Genomic DNA, 27,116 nt, shown 5'->3' on the forward strand with positions numbered 1-27,116 from the left:
TTCTGGGTCCAGAGACTCTAACCAGTGGGCAAGGTAAGACTGACTGGTGTGCCCTAGCCAGTTTGGCTCACTGTATAGAGCATTGGCCCATGGACTGAAGGGTCCCGAGTTTGAATCCGGTCAAGGGCACGTACCTGGGTTGCGGGCTGAATCCCCGGCCTGGTCGGGTACATGCAGGAGGCAACCAATTGATGTGTCTCTCACATCGATGTTGCTCAGTGTCTCCCCCGCCCACTCTCTCTAAAAATCAATGGAAAAATATCCTTAGGTGAGGATTAACACCAAGAAAAGATGGACTGGTATGAAGTGCCCACACTGGTTTTTTCCTGCATTTGCTTCTGGGGAAGGTGGCTGTTCCTTCATTCACAGAACAGCCTCCAGGCCAGGGAATCCTGACCTGGGGCGGGGGCCCCACTACACTGCTCTGTCCTCTGCCCTCCCTCAGGTAGAGCGTGGAAGACCCTGTTAGCCCCTGCAGGCCTCTCCAAGGCCGACCCTCTGGAGGTGGGGCCATCACAGGGGTGGGGTTGACACATGGCCACCCCAGGGTGGAAGGGAACTTGTCAGCAGGATGCCCTGGGGGCGGGGCTGGCAATGGGCCCTGCAGTGTGCCTGTCATCTTTGCCCGACAGGAACTAATCCTTCCTCCAGTCCGGGCTTAGCTGACCCGCAGAGATGCAGGGAGGTGGGTGGGTGGGAATGCAGAAGGGCCGCAGCCCAGCCTCCACTTCGGTGTCAGGTTCCTTCCACCTGCGCTGAGACCAGGCTTCTGGGCAGACCTGACTGCATGCTCAGTCTGAGCACTGCCAGGGCCCAGCCAATGGGCCTCTCAGGTGCCCCCTTCCCGCACCCTCCCTGGGCAACACCCTCCAGACAGCGGAGTGCTCACAGCAGTAACACAGTCCAGGGATCAAGCTCTGTTGATGGACTGTTTGGAGTGGGGGTGGTGCCGGGGGAGGGGGGACCAGTGTTAGTCTCTAAAAACTCTGAAAGTAGATGGATGCAAAGCCCTAGCCAGTTTGGCTCAGTGGATAGAGCGTTGGCCTGCAGATCGAAGGGTCTCAGGTTCGATTCCGGTCAAGGGCATGTACCTCAGTTTCAGGCTCCTCCCTGGCCCAGGCCCTGGTCAGGACTCATGCAGGAGGCAACCAATCGATGTGTTTCTCTCACATTGATATTGCTTTTTGTCCTTCCCTCTCTCTTCCACTCTCTCTAAAAATCCATTAAAAAAATTCTTGGGTGAGAATTAAAAATAAAAATCTTTAAAAATGAAAAAGTAGATACAAAAATCTTAATCTGCAGTTTTTGGCAGGGAAAGGCCTGCCTAGGCCTTTCATGGGAGACTTAATATGCTTCACAACCCTAAAGGTGTGAGAACTACAGGTTTGGTGCAGCCCCTAACTCCCCCTTTTAAGAATCATCCCTGAAGCTTCCGGTCAAGATAGCAGAGTAGTGCCCTTTAAAAAACACCCCCTGGCACTGCTCTCTGTCGGCTGTCAGGTGGACGACTGTGCAGAGAAAGGCAGATATCCAGGGAGCTGATTTTTTGTGCCTCTTGGCACAAAATCAACAAGATGAACTTGATTAGAATTTCTATTTAGACTGGAAAGAGCAAGCATGTCAGCTCAGAAGCCACACAGCCCCGGGAGCCCAGGGGTGAGCTTGGGTCAGCACAGACGTGCCCGGCCAGGCCTCGCACTCTGGTCGAGGCTCACACCGCCCTGCCTCGCTCATCCCCCTGGGTCATGTGCTCAGGATGGGACCGCTTTGGGGCAACTCCATTCTCCCCTTGTTTAGCGATCTAGCCTCTTTGATATTCCAGCCACCACCTATTACGCAAGAGCATGAACTCAGGGGCCCTGGTAACACGTGAGGCAATGTGCCGTGAAGTGACGAGCAGACTTCTGCACAGGAGGGAAGGTAGTGTCGTTGCCTGGCGAACATGCGTCATTTGGAAGCTGTGGCTTATTAGGGCAGCTGAGGAAATGCTGGCTCGGACGGAGAGGCAGCCCCAGCCAGCTGCCACAACCTTCTCCCAGTTGGGAACGTGAGACTGATCTGAAGCCTCTGGCTGCAAGTGATCCTGAGCCTGGCGCTGTGCCACCTCCCTGTTGGGTTCACAGCAGTACCTGCCAGGCCCACTGGGAGTCCTGGCCCCTCTGCCTTAATCCTGCAAAGCCAGCGCTGGCCCCTCGGAGGGGAGAACGTGTCCCCTGGATCCCACTGCACCCAGCATTAGGAATGAGCCCGGGTGAGCAGGTGGGGCAGGGAGAGTGAGCCGGGGCAGCAGTGCAGGCGGAGAGTGGGGAAAGCACTTGTCTCCTTTATTGAACATCTGCAGGGCACCTCAGCCCTGACCGGGCAGCAGGAGGAAGAACAAGCAGGCAGGGGGATGCGCAGCGAGATGGCCCTCTCACTTCCAGTTCTTGAAGAATTGCTTGAAGATGAGACTTTCACGGCCCTGGGGCAGGATCTCCACCTGCAGGGACAGCAGGGGGAGACTTGCTCACAAGGATGCCATCTCTGCCTCCGCCAGGGAAGGACGGGGTTGGGGGGGGGGGGGGGGACTGGGCACCAGGCCTCAGTCCACTTGCTGTCCAGGCCAAGGATGCTCCCCCAAGGTGATAAGAGCTGAGGAAGATTACAGGTCACGGCTGAGGAGACAGACTGCTCCCAGGACGTAGGAAACAGTTTGCAAGACGCACCAATTACACATGAGCCTTATCAGCTCCCCGCGAAATGGTTTGTGGAGTCACCACGCTGGGGTGAGAGGGGGTGGTACCAGCTTGGGACAGTGGCCCAGAAGTGCACAAGCTGTTCAGAGGCTCACCGGCTCCCAGGGGAGTGCTGCCCAACATCCTCTTAGAAAATCACATTTACTTTAAGTTTTTCAAGGATTGAGAAGAGCTTCCCCGCTGGGTGGGTCTGGTAGGGAGGCCAGACTGTCCCTCACTGCCCGAGGCTTTCCTGCCCTTCTTGTCCCATCTGAGCAGCAGCAGGTCAAGAGAGGTGTCCCAGGCGGAGGGTCAGGGGCACGGTGTTTCCTCACCTGCGTGTTTGGGGCGTACCGCATGCGGGAGATGAAGCCCTCGGCCACTTGGAGGGCCGCCTGCCGCTCCTTCTCATTAGCTTTTCGCCCTGGACCACAGGAAGGAGAGGTTTCAGAAGATCAGGAACCCTCTCTAGCCCACATGCCGTTTTTCTTGAAGAAATTTCAGGGGGCACCCAGAATAGCTGGCAACTTTAAAAATAAATGGGCCAGCCCTAGCCGGTTTGGCTCAGTGGATAGAGCGTCGGCCTTCGGACTTAAGGGTCCCGGGTTCGATTCCGGTCAGGGGCACATGCCCAGGTTTGATCCCCAGTAGGGAGCATGCAGGAGGCAGCTGATCAATGATTCTCTCTCATCATTGATGTTTCTATCTCTCTCCCCTCTCCCTTCCTCTCTGAAATCAATAAAAATATATTTAAAAAATAAATAAATGGGCCAGGAGGTGATAAGATTGCTGAGCTCTCCGGAGTTATGAAGTCAGCCCCTTGAGGCTTCTCCCAGCCTGGCAGCTGAGCCAGATGAAAAATGCCCTTCTGCCCACTCATGAACACTCACTCCATCAGACCCGGGGACATTCATGGGACATTTGTGGCATTAGAGCCATGGCCCCACCGCAGGCCCCTGGCCTCCTGAGCCTGCCACGTTCTGTTGTCACGCCTTCACTGTACAGCCGACTAGGACAAAGGGTGTGACTGACCCCAGTCTCACTCCCATAATGCCAGCTCGCCGACACAGGCCTAACAGTGATGCCAACTAAGAGCATAAGAAGGAAGGCCCCAGAGCCACCCATTCTCTCCTAGCGGCAGTCCCTTAACACAAGTGGGCTCCAGCTTAAGGCATTTTCCAGGGCAACAATATTGTCAACTGTGGTTGGCTCTCCACAGTTGGGTCTAAAGACAAACAGACCCAAATAGAATCCCTTGTGGTAAACCCCACGAGACTCAGTGCCTACCCTCACTGCAGTGCCCGCCTCTCCCAGGAGTGGAATTCTGAAATCCATCGTCTGGAATTTCCTGGTGAGCACTAGTGAGGCATCTGCCTGATAAGCCCCCCCCGTCAAGAGAAGGTGCCCTGGCCTGAAATAATCCACTCATCTCACTTCCTTGTCCCTGATAGAAGCCTTCCATCTGCACAGCGCCTCTCGGTACCCTTCCGTTTACTGGACGGGAAGCAGCCCGATTCACGATCTTTACATCGACTGCGTTGAATTTCGTTCATTAACACTGTAACTGCAGAACCAGCTCAAGCTGGCCTCACCCTCTTTCTAACAAGATACTGGGGTCAACAGAACAAACTCGTTAAGACATGCGGCCGAGGCATGCACAGGAGAGAATTTTGATCTATAACAACACCCAGAACCAAAGTTTCACCCCCAACTCCCTGGAACCAAAAAGTCGAGACTTGACTGGAACTTGATCATCTGAGTCCTTTCAGAATCAAAGGGTCTGTTGTCCAGAACGATCCGGTGCTGAAACCCTCCGATTGAAACCTGCCCGGCCAGCCCTCCACGCGCCAGACTGTTCTTCCCTTACGCTACCCCCGCCCCCCCCACCCTCGATCTGGGAGGCAGTTTGAGTTGCTTCCTATCTCCTTGCTGGTTGACTTCCCAATAAATCTTTTTTTTCTTTTCTCAAAAGCCAGTGCTGCCCTGGCCAGTGTGGCTCAGTTGGTTGAGCGTGAACTGAAAAGTCACGGGTTCGATTCCCAGTCAGGGCACATACCGGTTTGTGGTTTGATCCCAGGCCGGGGTGCAGACGGGAGGCAACCAATCTGATCAATGTTTCTCTCACATCGCTGTTCCACTCTCTCCCTCTCCCTTCCTCTCTCTCTCAAATCAATAAATATATATATATTTTTAAAAGCCAGTGCCACAGTACTGGCTTTAGTGCCCCTGCTTGGTGACAACACCAACCAGGCTATACAATCCAGTTGCTACAAATTATCTAACTTAATGTGGCGTACCCTTCTCTGTGATTTGACCGGCTACCCACCAGATATCTTCCTGGCTGGCAAGTTTGTTTTTTCTTCTCTGGTTTCTCTTCCCTGAATTGCTTGGTTCTTTGCTTGGGGTTAATTACATTCCCATGGAGGTCTGCACACCAAACCCCCCACCCCCGCCCACCCCCCCGACCCCCATGCTTGGAATTGGTTCCGTAGGAAGGAGCCCTGTGGTAGGAGGGAAAAGGCATCCCCCCCCCCCCCCCCCCCACACACACACTTTAACCTGCCAGGCTGCTTGCTGCTCTGGGCCCTGCCCTAAAGCAATGGCATTACTGCCCAGCAGCAGCCACACTTCGAACACCCAACCCTCTCTATCTTCCTGACCAGGCTGGGACTGCCAGTGTGTCTTGGCCTTGGTTGAGCAAATATACCATCAAGACACTAGAGATGATATGGTTTCTGCTTTCAAGGCGTTTATGACCTGGCCAGGGAGGTAAGACATGAACAGACAAGCGTGGAGAAGATACGGAGCTGCCAGTACCACTCAGACAACTCAGCTCTGTCTCACCATTGTGGAGTCAGACCACGGGACAGGCCTCTGCACAACAATGCTTCTATGTACAACCAGACACGTTCTCCCAGTTCTCTGCCCACGGCCTAAAGTGAGCCAGTTTATCTAAAAGGCCTGTCGCTCCTCAAGGCAGGTCGGCAGGACCAGGGTCCTGGGAGCTTCCCAGGCTCCCGCCCCAGTGCCTAGTGAATCAGAATGGGAGGGAGGGGGGTGTCCAGCCATCTGTCTTCACAGGCCCTCAGCCCTCCTGCAATCCTGAGGGATGCTCAAGTTTCAGAATTAGGGGGTGGGAACAGAAACGAGAAGCCCGGAGCCGGAGGGCAGGCCCAGAGTATCAGCCTGTGGGGTCGGAGCAGGCCAGCCTCCGCCTGGCGTGGAGATGCCCACGTACCCTTCCAGATGTAGATCTTGCCGCAGAGCCCGTTGTCCAGCACAAAGCAGTCATCAGGTATCAGCAACTCCATGGCGAAGGGGCTGGAGTCGGCCACCTTGGTCAGGTTCATCTGCCCGGTGGCGTCAGAGACCTGGGGGAGGATGTGCAGCAACAGTGTCAGCACAGCCCCTCTCACACGGAGCCCACGCTGAGGTCCCAGCGGAGCTGCCCTGCACAGACACCTCACACCTTCAATAGGACAAAGTAACCTTTAGGCTGCCCCCCCCCCAACAGTGTTTCAAAGAACCCTTTGCAAAGATAACAAGAAAGCAGATATGAGGAGGACTGGACCGGAAACATTCAGAATGAGCATCACTGATATCTCAGAACAGAGATATCTGACAACAGAAATGCCTTCGTTGTCTCCTAGCCAGAACCCTATTTGGGCTTCTGCCTGCATCCGTGTCTCCCAAATAGCTATTCCTTTGACCTTAAATAAAATGCTTGTTGCCGCCCTAACCGGTTTGGCTCGGTGGATAGAGTGTCGGCCTGCGGACTGAAGGGTCCCGGGTTTGATTCTGGTCAAGGGCATGTACCTTGGTTGCAGCACATCCTCAGTAGGGGGTGTGCAGGAGGCAGCTGATTGATGTTTCTCTCTCATCGATGTTTCTAACTCTCTATCTCTCTCCCTTCCTCTCTGTAAAAAATCAATAAAATATATTTAAAAATATTTTTAAATGCTTGTTGCCTCTCAGTTTGAAAGTCTATTTTTAGGCTAACAGAGCCGTGTTGGATCACCCTCCCCCCAACACACAGTCCTAACCTCCGTCCAGGGTCCAGGGAGGAGGCTGCCTCCCTGCACCACGGCCCCACCCACAGCCCAGGCCGGGGAAGCAGACGGGACAAGGAGGAGGCTCTGCTGGGCAAATCCAGGCAGCCCCAGGCCTCCCATCACCCTCACCACTGCAGCCCAGAGGCCCAAATCCATGTGGAAATTAAGTGGATTCCACATGACAAATAAACCCAAAGATTCAGAAAGCAAAGCTCGACATCGTCAGATGTCCTTCTCCAAGAATGGCCGGAAGTGGAGTAGCATCCATCTCCCCCGGAGGGCCCGACACCCACCTTCCCATCCTCCTCTCCCTCCCAGCCCAGCCCAGACTTCCCACTGTGCCTCCTCTCCCTCAGCCCCCGCTGCACCCACCCCTGCCCGGGCCCAGGGCAGGCCCCGGACGCCCACCTTATACAGAGCCGCAGCGTGGGCATTCGTCTGGTCAGCTGTGAGGTCTTCCTCAGGGTTGCCCTCCTTCAGAGCAGGCTTGGGGCCCAGGACCTGCAGTAGTCAGGGAAGACTAGGTTCCCAGGGATTCCTGGCACCCGTCCCAGACCTTCCCAACCCGTTACGCCCAGGGCCTCGGCCTCGGGTGGGGCAAACGGTCCTGCACAAGGGCACCCAGCACAGATGAGGGCTGGGTCCAGGCCACCCCACCTGCCAGGCCACTGGTCCATCCGCCCTCAGGGGTACTTTACTCTGAACCACACCGAGGCACCCTATGAACTAGCCACGAGCAGCGGCCACGACGCCCCCGCCCAGTCCTCCACTGACCGCCCTCTGGCCCCCAGCCCATCACAGCCATCTCCCAGCTTCCAAGCAGAGGCCTCCCATCCCAACAGCCCCTCCACCTGGATCATCTCGGCAGGCTCCTCCCCATCGCTGACGATCTCCACCTGGGCCTTGCCCTGCCGCTCGCTGTCCCGGATGGCCAGGGCCAGGTCCCGCGCCTTGTTGCGCTCCAGGATGTTGGACTTCCCCCCGCACCAGGTGAAGATGTTCTGGCGGGAAGGGGGAGGCCGGGAAAGAAGGCTTCTCTGAGCACGGTGATGACAACACCAGCCATCCGCCCCTCGCCTCCCCCCTGCCTTACTTCTCTCCACATCACTTAGCAGCGACATTTCAACATCTCTATCTTGTGTATAATCTCTCTCCCCTGACTAGACAGTAAGCTTCATTAGGACATGAGTGTTCCATTTCGTTTTGCTTTGCTTTGTTCATTGCTGTATGCCCAGTGCTCAAACAGAGACTGGCACATATTTAGGCACAAAATGAATGAATGAATGAATGAATGAGTGAGTGAATGCCATCCCTGAGCATCCTACCTGCACCCCTGCCAGGCACAGCCCTCATCCCCTCTCTCGAGCTGGTCCTCCTGCCTCCATCCCATTGCTTCTAGTCCTCCTTCCATTTCTGCCCAAAATCTTCGGCACCACAGGATGTGGTCCAGCCCTGGCCAGGGTGGCTCAGTTGGTTGGACATCGTCCCTTGTGCCGAAAGGTTGCTGGTTCGATTCGCAATCAGGGCGTATGCCCAGGTTGTGGGCTTGATCCCTGATAGGAGGCGTGCAGGAGGCAGCCGACTGATGTTATCTTCTCACACAGATGTTTCTCTCCCTCTCCCTCTCCCTCTCCCTCTCCTTTTCTCTCTCTCACCACATCCTGCCATAGATGACTGCAAGTGACAGGCCAGGCCCGTCATGGCTGCCTCCCCAGGGCAAGCAATCAGTGGACCCCGGGCTGACTCAGAGTGGCCATCAGACTCCCTGAGTGAAAGGATGAGTGAGGAAGTGAATGAATGGTCTGGCAGCAGCTAACTCAGAGGCACAGTGGCTCCAGGAGGAGGAGGAGGGCCGGCTCCAGTGCCGAGGCTCCGCTAGGCGGCAGAGGGAGGTTTCTGTCCTGAGCACACAGATGTTTCTAATGGCTGGAGTGGCCCCACTTGGAGCGGACTTACAGCTGCTCTCCTTCTCCCTGGTCTCCCGGCCCCGCCCTTTCCAAGGACGGTGCCGACAGAGCGGTCCCCGCGCCTGCCCACCTGGCCCAGGTCCAGGATGAAGCAGTCCCCGGTGTTGAAGCTGTCCCAGCTCAGCGCCCGCTCGGTGGCGCGGATATTCTTCTTCCCCTTCACCTGGTACAGCTTCCTGATGGCCTCTGGGGCGGCCTCTGCGGAGATCTTGTGAAATGCCGACTCCACGCCGCCTTCCTGCAGCCCAGGTGGCCAGCCTCAGTGGGCTGGCGGGGCCCGGCGCCCCCCGCACCCCATCCCGCCCTCCGCACCCCATCCCCCCGGGAGACGGGCAGCCCCAGCCCCTAGGACACCGGGCCTTCTGCAGGGAGAGCACCAGCAGGAAGGGGCTGGGCTCTGAGAGAAGCGCAGGGCAGGCTGACCTGGTACTTGAGGCCCCTCGGGAAGTAGCTCATGAAGAGGTCCGACTCGTTGCCCTGCACCTCGCGGTGCTGCACAGGCCGCTCCCCCAGCAGGGTGTTGAGGTGCACGGCCAGCACCGCGCAGGCTCCCTGCTCATCCCGCGAGGACTGCTGGCCTGGGGCGGTGGGAGGGGGCAGGGCCAGGCCAGTAAGACCCCCGCCACCCTCGGGGCCCGACCCCCAGACCCTGCAGGCCCTCACCTATCCACAGGTGCAGGTGGGAGAACTCCTCCGCGCCGTTGTACAGCACCAGGTAGGAGTCCCCCGAGAAGAACACGCCCTGGTTCTCGGGGGCCACGGGCACCGGCTTCATCTTCTCCACCCGCCATACGTACAGGCCGGGCTCCTGCACTGATGTCGAGAATGGAGAACTGCTGTGGGAGGAGAGAGGGTTGGCAGCGACCAGAGCCCGAGAGGAGCGGCCTGGAGCAGAGAGGCCTGGGCAGGCCTGGGGACTGCGATGTGGGGAGGAGGGATGCTGGGGGGAGGAGTGCTGGGAGGAGGGATGCTGGGGGAGGAGTGCTGGGAGGAGGGATGCTGGGAGGAGGGATGCTGGGAGGAGGGATGCTGGGGAGGAGGGATGCTGGGGGGAGGGATGCTGGGGAGGAGGAGTGCTGGGAGGAGGGATGCTGGGGGGAGCAGTGCTGGGGGGAGGAGTGCTGGGAGGAGGGATGCTGGGAGGAGGGATGCTGGGAGGAGGGGTGCTGGGGGGAGGGATGCTGGGGGAGGAGTGCTGGGAGGAGGGATGCTGGGAGGAGGGATGCTGGGGGAGGAGTGCTGGGAGGAGGGATGCTGGGGAGGAGGGATGCTGGGGGAGGAGTGCTGGGAGGAGGGATGCTGGGGGAGGAGTGCTGGGAGGAGGGATGCTGGGAGGAGGGATGCTGGGGGAGAAGTGCTGGGAGGAGGGATGCTGGGGAGGAGGGATGCTGGGGGAGGAGTGCTGGGAGGAGGGATGCTGGGGGAGGAGTGCTGGGAGGAGGGATGCTGGGGGAGGAGTGCTGGGAGGAGGGATGCTGGGGGGAGGAGTGCTGGGGAGGAGAGGCGGCCTTGGAAGTGAAGGAGGGGAGGGGTGGGAGGGGATGGGGTGCACAGCCTACCTCTGGGGGATGGGTGTGTACATGCTGTTTCCAGACCTGAAACGAGAGAAGACGCCGTTATTATTACAAAATGTCATGATGACCACCCTTCCCAGTGGTCTGGAGAGGCCCTCCACCTTGGCCAAGTGGCTTCATGTTCATCAGCTACTTCATCTCCAAGAGCATGAGAGATTAAATCTGGCTCCATGATGCTGGCAAAGAACCTGAAGCTCAGAGAGCCTAAGTCCCCAGCCACACAGCTAGGAAGGGGCCAGGAAAACTGCGTGTCTGGCTCCCGGGCCAGGGTCTTCCCCGTGCTGTGACCACTGAGCCACACCTCTCTTCTGCTTCCAGACCTGGGCATGGCATGGGGCTGGAATGCAGCTCTCTATCACTCATGAACACAAGGCACAAAAATATTAACAAAATTTTAGCATATGGAATGCCATAATATAAAGAATAAAACATATGACTAAATGGAGGTTTATCCCAGGAATGCAATGTTGGTTTAACATCTGAAAATCAATCAATGTAATACACCCTATTAACTATTTCTTTACTTTTATCTCAATAGATGCAGAAAAAGCAGTTTAGCAGAATTCTATATCCATTCCTGATTTTTAAGAAAAAAATTTTGCCCAGCCAACATGGCTCAGTAGTTTTAGTGTCAACTTATGAACCAGGAGGTCATGGTTTGATTTCCAGTCAAGGCATATGCCTGGGTTGTGGGCTAGATCCCCACCCAGTGTGGGGCATGCAGGAGGCAGCTGATCAATGATTATCTCTTATCATTGATGTTTCTATCTCTCTCTCCCTCTCCCTTCTTCTCTGAAATAAATATTTTTTAAAAACACACAACTTTCAAAGCCCTGGCCCATTATCAAAACAAAAAATAAACAAAAACAAACTTTCAGCAAACTTCCTTAACCTGATAAAATGTGTCTACCAAAAACAAACAAAACCCAGAAAAACAAAAGACCCTAAAGCTAACATTAAACTTAATACCTTCTCTGGGGTATCAGCTATCATTTCTACTAGTATATGCCCAGCTCCCTTCAAACGCCAGAATGACGAACATCATCTTTACTCTGTAGGTCAGTAACAGTAACCTTTGGGGACAAACATTATTCAAGGGGAAAAAATGCTAAAGGAAGTACTTTAAACATATATTAACTTTTTAAAAATTCAGCCAATGCACCCTGGACTAGTAGCTAGTTCAGGGGTGGGCAAACTTTTTGACTCGAGGGCCACAATGGGTTCTTAAACTGGACCGGAGGGCCGGAACAAAAGCATGGATGGAGTGTGTGTGTGAACTAATATAAATTCAAAGTAAACATCATTACATACAAGGGTACGGTCTTTTTTTTTTTTTTTTTTAGTTTTATTCATTTCAAACGGGCTGTAGTTTGCCCACGGCTGAAGTTGATTAGAGAGTCATCCCGATATGCCAACGTTTTGGGTTCAATCCCGGGTCAGGGCACATATAAGAATCAACCAATGAATGCATAAATAAGTGGAACAATAAAACAATGAATCTCTCTCTCTCTCTCTCTCTCTCTCTCCCCCCCCCCCCCCGCCCTCGCCCTCCCTCCCTCTCTAAAATCAATCAATAAAAATTTTAAAAAATAATACAAATAGCCCTGGCCGGTTTGGCTCAGTGGATAGAGCGTTGGCCTGCGGACTCAAGGGTCCCAGGTTCAATTCCAGTCAGGGGCATGTACCTTGGTTGCGGGCACATCCCCAGTGGGTGGTGTGTAGGAGGCAGCTGATGGATGTTTCTCTCTCATCGATGTTTCTAGCTCTCTATCCCTCTCCCTTCCTCTCTGTGGAAAATCAATAAAATATATTAAAAAATACAAATAAAAATTCAGCAGATGCAGTAACTACAGCTTCACTCACTGTCTCTTTCATATGTTCCCATTACCAGAGGGTTTCTTTTTTTTGGCTTAAAATGCAGAGCCCACACCAGCAAGTACTGCAAAACAATGAGCATTTTAAAACATTTGAGAGAGAAACATCAAATTGTTGTTCCACTTATTTATGCATTTAAAAATTTTTTTTAATACTCACTGCTTAGAAAGAGGCGTGGGGGGGGGAGGTAGGAAGAGGGAGATGGAGAGGGAGAGGGGAAGAGAGAGAAAGAGAAAGAGAGAGAGGAAACAGAAACATTGATGTGAGAGAGAAACATTAATTGGTTGCCTTCTGTACATGCTCAACTGGGGTTAGAACCCGCAACCCAGATATGTGCCCTGACCGGGAATCGAACCGGCAGCCTTTCTGTGCACAGGACGATGCTCAACCAACTGGGCCATTCCCACCGGCTGAACAGCGTTTTTGTAAGGCGAGCGCCAGTGGTGCAGGGTAAGGGACTGGGAATTTCAGGGCGAAGAGGCAAACTGGCACCATCAGGAGATTCTTGAGGGCTGGGGAAGCAGAGAAAAGTCTTTGTTGGGGGGGGGGGGGGGCGGGGGGGAGGTGGCTAGAAGAGCAGTGGGTGTTGAGTCTGAAGAGCAAACAGGGAGAAACAGGAGCAGTGGCTATGGGTGGAAGATACCATGTGAATTACGACTTTCCTTTCCCACTCTTTACCTTACAACATCGCTGAAGGCATGTTTTGGATCCACGCTTCCCCACAAAGGGGAGGCGGTGAGGGGGAGGTTTGGAGCAGGAACCTGTAACACTTCTCTGTCCCACAGAGAGTCACATGCTGTGCCCACATCCCCTGCAACAGCCTGTGACTCAGGCCTGAAGTGGTGAGGCCGCTGCCCTCGCCCAAGCCAGTGGGGCGAGTGTGGGACAGAGATGGCGTGACCAAGCGGACCAACGTCAGCCTTGCTATTTTTCATTCTGAGATACTGATCTGAGAGCTCAGGCCACAACTCAAAAGCAGGCAGCCCACAGGCCTCGGAGAGCCACTGCAGAGTCTTGATGAAAGGGGCTCGGCTGCCTGCTCCGTCGTCACCCTGGCTCTCCACCTGGCTGCCCGTTAGAATCACCTCAGGATCTTAAAGAAATAGGGGTGGCCAGCCAGCCGGTGTGGCTCAATGGTTGAGTGAGCATCAACCCATGAACCAGGAGGTCAGGGCTCGATCCCCAGTAGGGGACGTGCAGGAGGCGGCCGATCAATGATTCTCTCTCATCATTGATGTTTCTATCTCTCTCTCCCTTTCCCTTCCTCTCTGAAATCAATAAAAATATTAAAAACAAGCCCTAACAGGTTTGGCTCAGTGGATAGAGCGTCAGCCTTTGGTTCGATTCCGGTCAAGGGCATGTACCTCAGTGGCAGGCACATCCCCAGTAGGAGGTGTGTAGGAGGCAGCTGATCAATGTTTTTCTCTCTCATTGATGTTTCTAACTCTCTATCCCTCTCTCTTCCTCTCTGTAAAAAAAAATCAATATAATATATTTTAAAAAATATATTAAAAACACAACAAGACAAAAACAGGGATGCCCAAACCCCAGGCTGGAGATTGGATTCCACAGGTCCGCAGGGGGCCTGTGCGCCAGCTCGTGGAATGTATGTTCCAGGTGATTCTGATGCTGCCAGTGAGCTGCCCAGAGCTGGGCCTCACACTCGCCTGCACATTAGAATCACCTGGGAGCCTGCAAAAAAAAATCCCAATGTCGCAGGCCCCATAGCAGACCAGTTAAAATCAGACTGAGAAATTCCAGGTGCCTCTTGGGCACCGGTCAGAGCTGACACCCCGCTCCCCGCAGCTACCCCTTCAGGTCCCCGCCCCCCAGGCTGCTGCTCCAGCCTCACCCACAAAGTCCACCTCACCTCCTGCCTTTCACTCTCCCGTCCCTCCCAGCCCCTCTGCCCAAGCCCACAGTTCCTGGAGCCTCCTCAGCGCGCACCTCCTCCCTCAAATCCATCAAAGCCCCTCCTCACCCCCAGGCCCATATCAAGTCCCAGGAGCCTTCCAGGACATTCCGTGGCCTGCGCCTTCTCTGGGAGTTCCCAGCCCTCTCACCTGGGACCATGCACTTCAGTCCCTTCCTGTAGCTCCCATAGAGCAGGACCTGACCGCCTCATGGCTCAGCCAGAGGAGGGGACAGGCCTGAGGGCCCTGCATTCCTCAAGCAGCCCCTGACAGGCTCTACTCAATGCCATTAAGGTCTGTGCTGGGAGTTTGGCCCCGGGCAGGATGGGAGGAGGGGGGGCGCAGAAATGAAGAGCAACCTGTGGCCCGGTCTGCCTGAAGGGGCCATGGAGCAGGGAGCCATCACAGCCAGTGGAACCGCAGACAGACGGCCCCTGGGTGGGGGATGGCGCAGAACCCCAGTCATCAGCCTCAGAAGGAATCTTAATGCTACCCTGCAGGGGCTCCGACTATTAGACCAGAACGGAGCCCGAGAGCACAGGATTGAACAGAGTGAGACAGGCTGGAGCAGGCGCGGCAGAGGCAGGACCAGGGATCCAGTCAGACTGTCATGGGTCGGGGTGGGGTGCATGCCCTGGAGCGGGGGCGGGGGGGGGCCCTTGCTGACGTGCTTACATTTCAGGCAATGCCTGGAGGCTGTCACAATGACAAAAGTCCTCTGTTGTATCCTTGCTCCCTGATTCCACTGATCCCCAACAGGTCCCTTCACCTCCCAGTCCCAGTGTGTCCCTAGTTGTGAAATGGAACAGTCCCTACCACTCCCCCCAAACAACACCAGACCCTCCAGTCCGGGAAAGCGGCATTCTCACGAGCTGGGTGCAGAGGCTCCTGGGTGGTGCGATTTCCCCTGATACCGATAGGACCCCCTCCTCCTCCCCCTCCCCCTTTACCCCCCCTCATTGCACCCCAGGCAGCCAGCAGATCCCCGGCAGGATCTGGAATTCAAATGCTTGGCCTGCTTGGGCCCCTCCCCCAGCCACTCTACAGTCACCCCACAGTCCAGGCTTGGGGACAGGTGACCTCAAGTCTGAATGCATTTCCAGGCCGGCTGAGGGCCTTCTGGGGTCCCGTCTCTCGGGGAGGTGGCCTCAGTCGGGAGGCTGTCACCAGCACTCACACCAGGACAAGCCCCCACGCAGGAGCTCCCCATCAGGATCCTGATCCCAACCCATCTCCTCCCGCGGCTGCTGGCTCCTGCCAGGTGAGGCCCCTGGAACCTGGCAGAAAGCTGCCAGGACACAGTGGCTCCCGGCAACCTGGTCTCCTTCCAGACCCCGGCAGCCAGCCCCGTTCACCCGCCCCCCCCCTCCACCGCCGAGGGTCCCGGCCAGCCCCCTTTCACCTTTCTGCAGCACAGCTTCTACTTCTACTTTCCAGCTCTGCTTCCTCCCTTCCTGCCCCACCCCAGCCTCTCACTTCCTTCTGACTCCTCGGGGGCTGCCCCACCCACCTGCCCCACCCCTGCTCCAATCCCTGCTGGTGCTGAGTCCCGCGGGTCCCAGAGAGGCACCCACAGGGAGGCCAAGGTCCATCCCAGCCCAGGCTGGGGTGGGGGTGGGGGTGGGGGTGGGGGGCTTCCTAGGGGCCTTAGCCAGCTGCCAGCCCGTCCCCCAGGATCAGCGTCCACCAGCGAGCAGAGCCACTCGGACAGGAAAGCCACGCCCGCTGGCCGGCCTGTTGCACTCACCAGCCTCAGGCAGGCTGTCCGCCCTGCGCCAGCCTCCACTGGGTTAGTCACTTTTCCCGGGTGGGGTTCCTGCCTCTGCAGGGACTTTTTCCTCCTCCCCTGACTGGTCACCTCCCACGGGTAATGGGAAACGTGGGCCTGTGGTGTGCGAGTCTGTACTGTGTCCTGCGGGCTGAGGCCCTTCGGGTGTGCCCGCTCAGCTTCCCCTCCCTCCAGTCTCCTCACCAGGCCGCCTGGGGCAGCAGTGACAAGTGTGGTTCTGCCTGCACCCAGGGGCCACCCTCTTGCATACATCACATCAGCGGGCCATGGACTCCTCTCTCCAACTCACTCACTTTCCAGGGGAGGAAACCAAGGCCCTGCGGCTCAGGTGACTTGCCCACGGTCATGCAGGGAGCCGGAGGCAGGGCACGAGGAGCTCCCACTCCCTCTGAGTCCTCGCAGAAGGATGAGGCGGAGTCCGCGTGTGCTCCAGGAGCAAGGGAGCACCCAGTTACACAGCCACACACGCGTGGCTGCTCAGCCAGAGCTGGTCCCCTGTTGTGGACACAGGCAGGCCCCGGTCCAGGGCTGGTCAGCAGGCTAGTTAAAGATAATAAGGCTCAGCCCTCAGGGTCCAGGCCCCGAGTAGGAGGAAGCGGTGTGAGCAGTGAAACAAAATCAATGCATGGATTAAAAGTTTCTGGACCAGAGCAAGAGGGGAAGTTAAATGTTCTCTTCAAAGAAATGCAGTCCGGGAAAGGGGCAGGTGGTATCTGAGTGTCTCAGCGGCCAAACTGCTGGCATTAAAAGTAGGGTAATCTGGGTTGGAACCCAGGGGATCCAGGGGCTGGGCAGGTAAACTGGTACAGTGGAAACAGTTAGACAGTTTGGCTACTTACTGGCTGTCTTCCTGGGGCAAGTGACTTGATTTCCTGGAGCCTCCGTGTGCGCTATCTGTAAAATGGGTATAACGATAAGTGGGAAGATGAAAGTAGATCCTATAATTAATGAGCAAGTAATAGATGCTTAATAAACCTGGACGTTTTCCCCTTCCCAACACTGATAATTTGCTAGGAGGACCCTGTTAGGTCTGATCAAGTAATTGAATCGATACCCCCTCCCCTGGGAACTGACCTTCACAACTGGCATTCCCCTTTGCTTAGGCCACAGTCCACTGCTAAGACCATTATCTTTCCGCTCCGGACTTTCCCAGGATCTGGACCCACCCAGAGAGTGTCCCTCGAAAAAGCCCGCCTGGCGTTCTTTAAGCCTGGCTGGTGTGGCTCAGTGGTTGAGTGTGGACCTATGAACCAGGAGGTCACCGTTCAGTTCCCAGTCAGGGCACATGCCCAGGTTGTGGGCTCGATTCCCAGTGTGGGGCATGTGGAAGGCAGCTGATCAATGACTCTCTCTCATCACTGATGTTTCTATCTCTCTCCCTTCCTCTACGAAATCAATTAAAAATATTTTTAAATAAATAAATAAAACCTATGCCTTCCCCATCTCTGGGTGCTGGTACCATTTGGGGGCTCAGCCCATCTGGTATCCAGAGGACCTAATACATTTATAATCCCTTACCACTTTTGGCCTCGTGCATACCTCCTTCGGTGACCCTAACAGACTCCAGTAAATGGGCACAGCATCTTGGGAAGCAAGGCTCCTGCTCCCTCCTCCAGCGCAGAGGGACGAAGTTGATTGCCCCTTCTCACCGCTCTCTCACTCCCACCCCAGCAGGCTCCTGGACGGCTTAGAACCTGGGTAGCCCTTAGTTCCAGCCTCTGTGCACCCACCCGGGGGCACAAGGATGGGTGGGAATAACTGTTCTCCACACTGAAGTCTCCTCTGGCTAAAGGTGGCACCCTGACCACAGGGAAAAAAGGGTTTGCAAATTAACAGTGAAACAAAGGAGCATGTCACTCAGCCTGGGAGGCCCCGGAGCCTTGTAACTAACTGCTGTAGGCTGCAGCGGAACGGCACAGTGTATATGACTGTGGGGGTCAGACCAAACCTGGGTTCAGGTTCTGGCTAGGGAAGAATTCAGAGCAAGACCCAAAACTGTAAGAGAGCATTTCCTGGGTACATTACAGAGGTAGAAAAAGTAATTCCTACAAGAAATGGGCTTGGCGTGCTCCCAGGAGGGAGAGCGCACTGGGTCCTCCATCCTAAGGGTTTTAAGGGCGGAGATTTTAGGGAAAGATCTTAATAGCATAGTCAGCAGTTTTCCAGGGTGTCCTGTCAGGGTTGTGGCCTCCATTGATTGATTGGCCGGCACCAGGGCAGGGGGTCATTATTCCACGCAGCTGGTCAGCTGTGGCTGGTTTTCTTGCTAATCTGGGCCTAGAACTGAAATACTCTGAGGCCCAGATGTTATCTCTAGGGAGGAAAGGTCAGGGAGTCCAAACCGCATGACCAGCGATTTGCTAGGGGAGGAAGTCACGCTGGGGGTGAGGTCCCGCCCTCGAGTTGATGGTCCCTGGCGAGGCTTTCCCTCCTGGTGACCTGTCCCTGGCCCATCGTCCTTGCTCTTCTCACATCTAACTGCCTACAGCCTAACGATGCACACGCTAAGGACGTTACCTGGTAACAAGATTCTAAAACTTGTTTTTACTAGACTCACATTTTTCCTCCTTGTCTGGTCTCCCCCAGCAGGAATGTTAGGTTTGTCCCAAACGTAGTAAAAGCTCTTTAGCCTGGACCCGCCCTCTCCCGCCCCTCCTGACTGGAAGCCAGGAGACATGATTAGTCATGCGGGGGCACCCCACAAAGGGAAGGGGGGGAGCGGGGCGCACCGAGGAGGTGGCCCTGGAGCAGCCAAGGCCCACCTACCCCTAAAGGGGGAGCCCCGGCGGGCACCCTGTCAGTCAGCCCCCAAAGTGCAACTTGCCCGCCAGCGCCTCCTCCTCCCCTCCCCCATGTGAGCCAGCAGATGACGCTGGAGTGAGTTGGAGGGAGGGCGGGTGGCTGAGCCAGCTGGGGACGCTGCTGAAACCAGGCCGCCTGTGTGTGCCCTGTCCCCCGAGTCGTCCCTCCTGGGTCACAGGCACGGAAACACACTGGAATTATGGCGGGTCCTGGGGAAGCTGAGACAACCAGGCTAGGGTAACCGTGTTCAGAGGGCTGCGTGGTCACAACCTAGCCAGGCAGTGGGTGGGTCTTTGGCTTCAATCAAGCGATATCAGTTACTGTTCCTTGAGGCCCACTATGACTTTGTGTTTTAAAAATGATCTTGGCCGAACCGGTTTGGCTCAGTGGATAGAGCGTCGGCCTGCGGACTCAAGGGTCCCGGGTTCGATTCCGGTCAAGGGCATGTGCCTTGGTTGCGGGCGCATCCCCACTGGGGGGCGTGCAGGAGGCAGCTGATCGATGTTTCTCTCTCATTGATGTTTCTAGCTCTCTATCCCTCTCCCTTCTTCTCTGTAAAAAATCAATAAAATATATTTAAAAAAAAAAAAAATGATCTTGGTTGGTCCTCACACCCACTGCCATTATTGTGCTTAATGCATGAAGATTCAGGGAGGCTCAAGAAGGTAGGTGTTGCTGTAAGGAACGTCCAAACTTGCAGAGACTTTTTATGAGTTTATCTGAGCCAAACTGATGACAATGGCCAGGAAGCAAAATCTCAATAAATTTAGGAAATGGTCCAGAAAATGGCATTTCACAGCTTAGTTTATACATTAGAATCATAAAAGATGTAAGGGGTGTTTGGTCCGTACCGAGAAGAGCCAGGCCAAGAGACATTGTGAGAGTTTAAGAAGTGAAAGGTGGCCCTAGCCAGTTTGGCTCTGTGGATAGAGCGTCAGCCTGCTGACTGAAGGGTCCTGGGTTCTATTCTGGTCAAGGGCACATGCCTGGGTTGCGGGCTGGATCTCTAGTAGGGGATGTGCAGGAGGCAGCCAATCAATGATTCTCTCTCATCATTGATGTTCTTCTCTCTCTTGTCCTCTCCCTTCCTCTCTGAAATCAATATATATATATATATATATATATATATATATATATATGTAATTTTTTTTAAAGAAGTGGAAGGTGAACATGGTGGATGGTGCACAGGGGTAGGCTAAGTAGCCATCTCTGATGGTGATTAAAGAAAATTGCACTTATTTAGGGAAAGGAGTGGGGGAGGGGCTATCCACAGGGAAGGCCTACGCAGCCCTGAGCCAAGGGGACACTGGTCGGTGATGGCAGCACAGACGCCGGAGCTCCGTCCCTATGTGCAGTCCCTGGTGGAACACGTGCCCTCAGTGGGTTGGGGGCTGAGATGTGAGCTCCTAATGCGGATGGGAAGCAGGTGTGAGTCGGGTGCCACCGGGACAGTGTCCATGCCTTGTGTGGTCTGACTCCTGTGGCCAGTGAGTCTTTCCTGGTCTCTGTTCTCCTGTGGCAGAAGCTTACAAATGGCCATTAAGGAGTGTACTGCCCTACAGTCCTAACTAGATGTGTTACATGACATTTATTGGTGGGAGATTGGGTAGGTGGGAGAAAGCAAAGTGGGGAAATCGCTGAGATGGGATAAAGGGTAAAACAGAGACACATCCTTCTCATACATTGATGGGTATGCTACCTGTGAACAAGGAGACCTCGGTTCTTGTCTTCTTGAAGGAAAGAGCTCAATCAAGAGACAGAGTGCAGCCCTGGCCGGTGTGGCTCCGTGGTAGCCCCACTGCTCCCCTGGTTGCAAGTCCCTTAAAGGGGAGACGGGAAAGGGAACGGTGTGGGCATGCTCCCCTGGGGAAGAGCCTACCCTGGGCCCTTCATCCTGAGCACATTATCTCTCCTGCAGGTGGACATCTTAGGGGAGGTCTCAGGGGAGGGTCTCGATAGAATATTCATCAGCTGTCCAGGTGTGCTCTGTCAGGGTCATGGTCTCCATTGATTGGTCAGCGCCATGGGTGGGGGTCATTAGTCAATGCAGCTGGTCCTGAGGCTGCCACCGTGTCATTTGTCTGGTTTTTCTGCTTTTCTGGGCCCGGAGCTGAAATACACTGAGGCCCAGATGTTATCTCTAGGGAGAGAAGATCAGGGGGTCCAAACTACATGACCAGCCGTTCGCTAGGGGAGGAAAAGTCTCCCTGGGCGTGAAGTTCTTGTTTTCCCAGTTTTGCCCCGTGCTGGGCATCCTGGGCTTCCTGGCCCATCATCCTTGCTCTGCTCATGTCTGTCTAACTGCCTACAACAGGCATAGGATAGTTAAGCACTTATAGCACATAAAGGTAGTATTTGGGGGGTGAGATGACAATGAGGGGTGCTGCGGGCTCCAGCTCTGGGGCAGTGGGTGTGCCCTGAGAGGCCTGGAGATTACTCTGACATTTCAAAGGAATGTTATCTTCGATGGGAAAAGACAAACAGCAGGCTCACGGCCTAGCCAGGCCCACCTGCATCTGCACCAGCATCTCCGCGTGTCCCGCCGCAGCCTGGCCACCGCCACGTGCTTTCCCACACTGGTGCCACTGGAGCAGCGGGGGTGGGGGGGGGGCGGTCCAGATGCTGGGTGACAGCGAGAAGCCGCCCTCTTGGTTGCACACAGAGTAAGTACCTCAAGAGCCCGCAGACAGGTCACCTCGAGGCGAGGCTGCTGGAAGATCTTCGCCGGGCAGAGAGCACATTCTGCCCGTCGAGTGTGTGTCGCAGGCCCTGTCGCATGCATCAGTGGGACTCTGAAGGCGAGGCTGAGATCTTTGTATTGGGTCGGCCTTCTTACCAAAAGAATGTGTCCGAGATGATCATAAACTTGGCTCACTATCACCGCCAACTCTGGGCACAAGGCTCGTGGAAGAACGCTGCCCAGCAGGCCGAGCCCCAGAATTCTCCCCTGCAGTCCGGGTGGCTACGGTCCAGGCCTCCCCTGACAAAGTCTGGGAGAAGGCGACCCCGCTGTTCCCCACAGTCTAGGAGGTGGCGACCCAGAGCTCCCCCAACACTACCCAGAGCCCGGTTCCCAGGTTATGAAGGCATTTTGGGGTCCCGGAGCGCGAACCAGGCAAGGTTCAAGTGCAAACCCCTATCGGGAGCCCTATTCTAGGTCCTGCTTCTGCCAGAAGCTGGGGAAGGTAAAGGGTGGTGTGGGCTGTTCTTGGTTTCCCCTCCCCACCCCCATGTTAAATGTTTGCAAACACAAATCTAAAGAGTTGTAACAAAAGAATCCAATTTCCTTAATAAAGAATTAAATTACAAAAAAAAAAAGCAGGCTCACGTAAGGTAAAGATTGACCTTTGTCAAGGAAGCTACAGGCCTGGGCGTAATTACCTGCCATGACTTGCTTTTAGTTAGGAGTTTGTATGTTTAGACCATCCTATGTGATTACTTTCGGTCTCTGAATGTGTAGGGCCTGCCATGCGGGCCTCCCCTGAGCTTGTCCTTCAGTATGTGGCCCCCTCTCCGTCCATACGTCCCCCTTTTTGTCATAAACCATTCTGAAGGATACATTAATGACCGACCTCCTGGCTGGATAATGCGGTCCCACAGTCCCTAGGATGTTTCCATGTCATTTGTGTTGCTGAAATGGTGGACCATTTGGGATCATAACCTTGAATGAAAGTCAAGGCTGAATTTTTCTCCAAAGGGAAAGCCATGTAAATGGGAGGCAGTCAGGTCTTATGGGCTTTGGTTAAGAAAACACTCTGCGAGCACTCTCCCTCCCGGGAGCACTCCCTCACCTTTCCTTCCCCCTTCCCCTCCCCTTCCCCCTCTCCTCTCCACCCCAGGCACAAGACCACTACCGTCCTCACCCCCAAGCTCCAAGGGCCCTTTCTTTACCTCTGTGATGTTATAAATAAATGTTCTCTTATAAAAAAATTACAATAAAAACACTCTGGGTCATTTCTTTTTTTTAAATATATTTTTTAATTGATTTTTTACAGAGAGGAAGGGAGAGGGATAGAGAGTTAGAAACATCGATGAAAGAGAAACATTGATCAGCTGCCTCCTGCACACCTCCTACTGGGGATGTGCCCGAAACCAAGGTACTTGCCCTTGGCCGGAATTGAACCTGGAACCTTTCAGTCCACAGACCGGCGCTCTATCCACTGAGCCAAACCAGTTAGGGCCACTCTGGGTCATTTCTATCCTACAAGTATCAGGATCCAAGTTTTGCTGTCTCACTTTTCTGTGTTTTGCATCTAGTATAGTTTATTTGCAGTTTGAGGGCACACCATACACCTCTTCAGTTTTCACAATTGAAACATGAGATGGGTTCCCATTTACTGGTGTTATTATTATTATTATTATTACTAGAGATTACAAAGATTTGTGCAAGAATGGGCCTTCCTTCCCCTGGCTGCCGGCACCGCCTTTGCTCCGGCCGGAGCCACCTTTCCGCCTTCCCACGCTGCCCAGAGGCCTGGAGCGGCTGGGATGGTGTGGAATGCATATGGAAATTAACCCACCATCTTTGTTGGGTTAATTTGCATACTCACGCCTGATTGGCTGGTGGGCATCACGAAGGTACAGTCGATTTGCATCTTTCTCTTTTATTAGTGTAGATTGTTATTACTATTATTATTTTAATGTGGCCCACCTATTTCTCATTGGAAGCCCTCAAGTGTTGTTCATTATTAATCTGATTCCTACTAGTTGTGCAATTGGGAACCAATGTTACGGTTTAATCAGGCCAAGAGCTATAAAAACACAATGGTATAAATGACAATTACCATCTAAAGGTTGCCAGAAGCCAGGAGGACAGTAAGAGTTTCATAAGAAAATTCCCTGGGCTTCAGCAGCCATTAAAGAAGGCATTTTTTTATAGTCACTTTGTAACCGAACAACCAAGGGGTTCGGGCTGCCTGTCACTACTTGAGCCAAATTAAGCAGAGACAGGGTTAAATTATATATGAGCGTTTATTCCAATAATGCCAGTAATATGGGAGAGCAGCAGGTCATCTACAAAAATCTGCTCTACCCCTCCCCATAAGCCAGCTGCTTACACTGGGTGGAAGGGCAGAGACTATATAAAAAAGACCAAACCCATACAGATGGCCAAGAGACATGAAAAGATGCTCAATCTCACTAATTATTAGAGAAGTGAAAATTGAAACCACCATGAGATATCGCCTCACACCTGTCAGAATGGCTATCAACAATAAATCAACAAACAACAAGTGTTGGCAAGGATGTGGGGCAAAGGGAACCCTTGTGCACTGTCAGTGAGAATGCAAACTGGTGCAGACATTGTGGAAAACAGAATGGAGGTTTCTCAAAAAATAAGAAATAGAACTGCCTTGCCCTAGCTCTGTGGTTGGCAAACTGCGGCTCGCGAGCCACATGCGGCTCTTTGGCCCCTTGAGTGTGGCTCTTCCTAAGCCTTAGGAGTACCCTAATTAAGTTAATAACAATGTACCTACCTATATAGTTTAAGTTTAAAAAATTTGGCTCTCAAAAGAAATTTCAATCGTTGTACTGTTGATATTTGGCTCTGTTGACTAATGAGTTTGCCGACCACTGCCCTAAGTGGTTTGGCTCAGCGGATAGTTTGGCCTGGGGACTGAAGGGTCCCAGGTTCGATTCCCGTCAAGGGCACGTGCCTGGGTTATGGGCTCGATCCCCAGTAGGGGGCGTGCAGGAGGCAGCTGATCAATGATTCTCTCTCATCACTGGTGTTTCTATCTCTCCCTCTCCTTTCCTCTCTGAAATAAAAAAAAAAAGAACTGCCTTAAGACCCAGCAATTCCACTTCTGGGCATATATCCAAAGAAATCCAAAACAATAATTTGAAGAGATATGCACACCTATATTAATTGCAGCATTATTTACAATAGCCAACATATGGAATCAACCCAAGTGCTCATTAATAGACGATTGGATAAAAAAGTAATATTTATGGCCCTGGCCGGTTTGGCTCAGTGGATAGAGCGTCAGCCTGAGGACTCAAGGGTCCTGGGTTCGATTCCAGTCAAGGGCATGTACCTTGGTTTCGGGCACATCCCCAGTAAGGAGTGTGCAGGAGGCAGCTGATCGATGTTTCTCTCTCATTGATGTTTCTAACTCTCTATCTTTCCCACTTCCTCTCTGTAAAAAAAATCAATAAAATATATTTTTAAAAAACTTAAAAAAAAGTAATATATATGAATATGATTCAGCCATTAAAAAGAAGAAAACCTTACCATTTGCAACAGCATGGATGGACCTAGAGAGTATTATGCCAAGTAAAATCAGTCAGCCAGAGAAAGACAAGTACCATATGATTTTACTTAAATGCAAACCTAAAGAACAAAATAAATGAACAAACAAAATAGAACAGACTCATTGATACAGAGAACAACTGATTGTTGCCATAGGGGAGGGGGCCTGGGGACTGGATAAAAAAGGTGAAGTGGCTCGGCTGCCGTGGCTCAGTGGTTGAGCGTTGACCTATGAACCAGGAGGTCACAGTTTGATTCCTGGTCAGGGCACAGGCCCGGGTTGTGGGCTCAATCCCCAGTGTGGGGTGTGCAGGAGGCAGCTGATCAATAATTCTCTCTCATCACTGATGTTTCTATCTCTCTCTCCTCTCCCTCCTTCTCTGAAATCAATCAATAAAAATATTTTTTTTAAAAGAAAAAGGTGAAGTGATTAAGAAGTACAAATTGGTAGTTACAAATCATGGAGTGTAAAGTATAGCATAGGGAACATCGTCAATAATATTGTAATAACTATGTATGGTGCCAGGTGGGTACTGGAAATATTGGGGGGATCACTTTATAAATTACATGATAGTCTAAACACTATACTGTACACCTGAAATTAATGTAAAATAATATTTAATGTCAACTGTAATTGAAAATAATTTTTAAAAGAAATGTCCAGACCTGTAAAGAATTTTTATGATTTTTAAAATATATTTTTTATTGATTTCAGAGAGGAAGGGAGAGGGATAGAGAGATAGAAACATCAATGATGAGAGAGAATCATTGATCGGCTACCTCGTGCATGACCCCTACTGAGGATCAAGCCCGCAACCCAGGCATGTGCCGTTGGCCAGAATCAAACCTGGGATCCTTCAGTCCACAGGTTGAAGCTCCATCTACTGAGCCAAACCGGCTAGGGCTATGATTTTATTTGAGCCAAACTGAAAACAATTGCCAGGAAGCAAACTCTCAACAAATTGAGAAAATGACGCAGAAAATGGCAGTTTTATACTTATTTTATACATTAGAATCAAAGAAGATGTAAGGGGGTGGTTACATGAAATTTATTGGTGGTAGATCAGGGAGGTGGGAGAAAACAAAGCAGAGGAATCTGTGGGATTGGATGAAGAGTAAAACAGAGAGACACTGCTCTTTTACGTGTGGGCGCAGGATAGTTAACATTGACAGCACACAGCGAACAAGGTTACAATGAGGGGTCCTGTGGTCTCCAGCTCTGGGGCAGTGACTGTGCCCTGACAGGCCTGGAGATTACGCTGACATTTCAAAGGAATGTTATCTGCGATGCAAAAGGATACAAGACAGGCTCACTTAAGGTAAAGATTGACCTTTGTCAAGGAAGCTATAGGCCTTGGATGTGCTTTTAGTTGGGAATATTTATGTTGAGACCATCTTACGTGGTTACTTTCAGTCCGAGTTTGTAAGGCCTGCAATGCAGGCTTCCCCTGAGCTTGTCAGGCACAGTGTGTGTCCCCTTTTTTGTCCACATGGGTCACTGGAGCAGGGTCACACCGCCAGTTCAGTAGTAGAACCAGGATTCTAACCCTGGCCGGTCTAGTGTCAAAGCTGGTGCTAGACCTGCAACACCTCCCCCTCCCCCTCTTCAGCCAGAAGAAAACAGGCCAGTGTCTGCACAGGAGGCCGGGCATTCTGGATGAGTCAGACAGCAAGTGACCTGCTCCTCCACCTTGGCTTCTACTGGTTCATGGAGAGAGCCAGGAGCAGCAGGCAAACCCCACAAGAGGTCAGGTGACAACGGCATGGGATCGGGGCATGGCCCTGGCTCCTGACGCGGTGGGAATAGGACATTTTCCATTCTTGGGAAACAGCTTCAAAATTTCTAACCAGCATGAGTTTCTCCAAGGCCCACTGATGGGACCTGGGTTAAGGGAATCAATTCAAAGCTTGGTTCTACCCCTGTCCATCTGGGTGATGCTGGGCAACCTCACTCCGCTGATGCTCCCTCCTCTGACCAACTGCTCTCCTGCAGATTCCGCTTACAAATCCCTCCTCCGAAACATGTGGTGATCCCTGACTCCCTCCTCAGTGCGGCCCACATGCTCTGGGCATCAAGGCCACTGGATGAAAACTTTTCAGCCACACCCCACGGACAAAGGAGAAAACTTTTCAGCCATACTCCACGAACAAAGGTGGAAGCCTCGCCAGCCCCTGGCCTG

General features: G+C 53.3%; 1 protein-coding gene across 4 annotated transcripts; it reads right to left on the reverse strand.

Annotated features, from left to right (window-relative positions):
• Positions 1-2,303: 2,303 nt before the first annotated feature.
• On the reverse strand, positions 2,304-16,743 carry CAPG (capping actin protein, gelsolin like). Of its 4 annotated transcripts, none has more exons than XM_070429618.1 (10): positions 16,724-16,743; positions 10,293-10,328; positions 9,397-9,569; positions 9,157-9,311; positions 8,804-8,971; positions 7,618-7,767; positions 7,175-7,267; positions 5,953-6,085; positions 3,050-3,138; positions 2,304-2,479 (listed from the first exon to the last, which is right to left on the reverse strand). In XM_070429618.1, the coding sequence occupies exons 2-10, from the start codon at positions 10,313-10,315 to the stop codon at positions 2,414-2,416; spliced, it is 1,050 nt and encodes a 349-aa protein (XP_070285719.1). In that variant the 5' UTR covers positions 10,316-10,328; positions 16,724-16,743; the 3' UTR covers positions 2,304-2,413. The 4 variants fall into 4 exon arrangements, with proteins under 4 accessions (XP_070285719.1, XP_070285717.1, XP_070285720.1 ...); XM_070429616.1 differs by lacking the exon at positions 16,724-16,743 and adding an exon at positions 15,843-15,861; XM_070429619.1 differs by lacking the exon at positions 16,724-16,743 and adding an exon at positions 15,498-15,561 and having other exon boundaries at positions 9,397-9,566.
• Positions 16,744-27,116: the final 10,373 nt, after the last annotated feature.

This window comes from Myotis yumanensis, unplaced genomic scaffold (assembly GCF_028538775.1).
Source record: "Myotis yumanensis isolate MYYU_CA2020_CCGP unplaced genomic scaffold, mMyoYum1.0.hap1 SCAF_11, whole genome shotgun sequence".
Lineage (NCBI taxonomy): Eukaryota > Metazoa > Chordata > Mammalia > Chiroptera > Vespertilionidae > Myotis > Myotis yumanensis.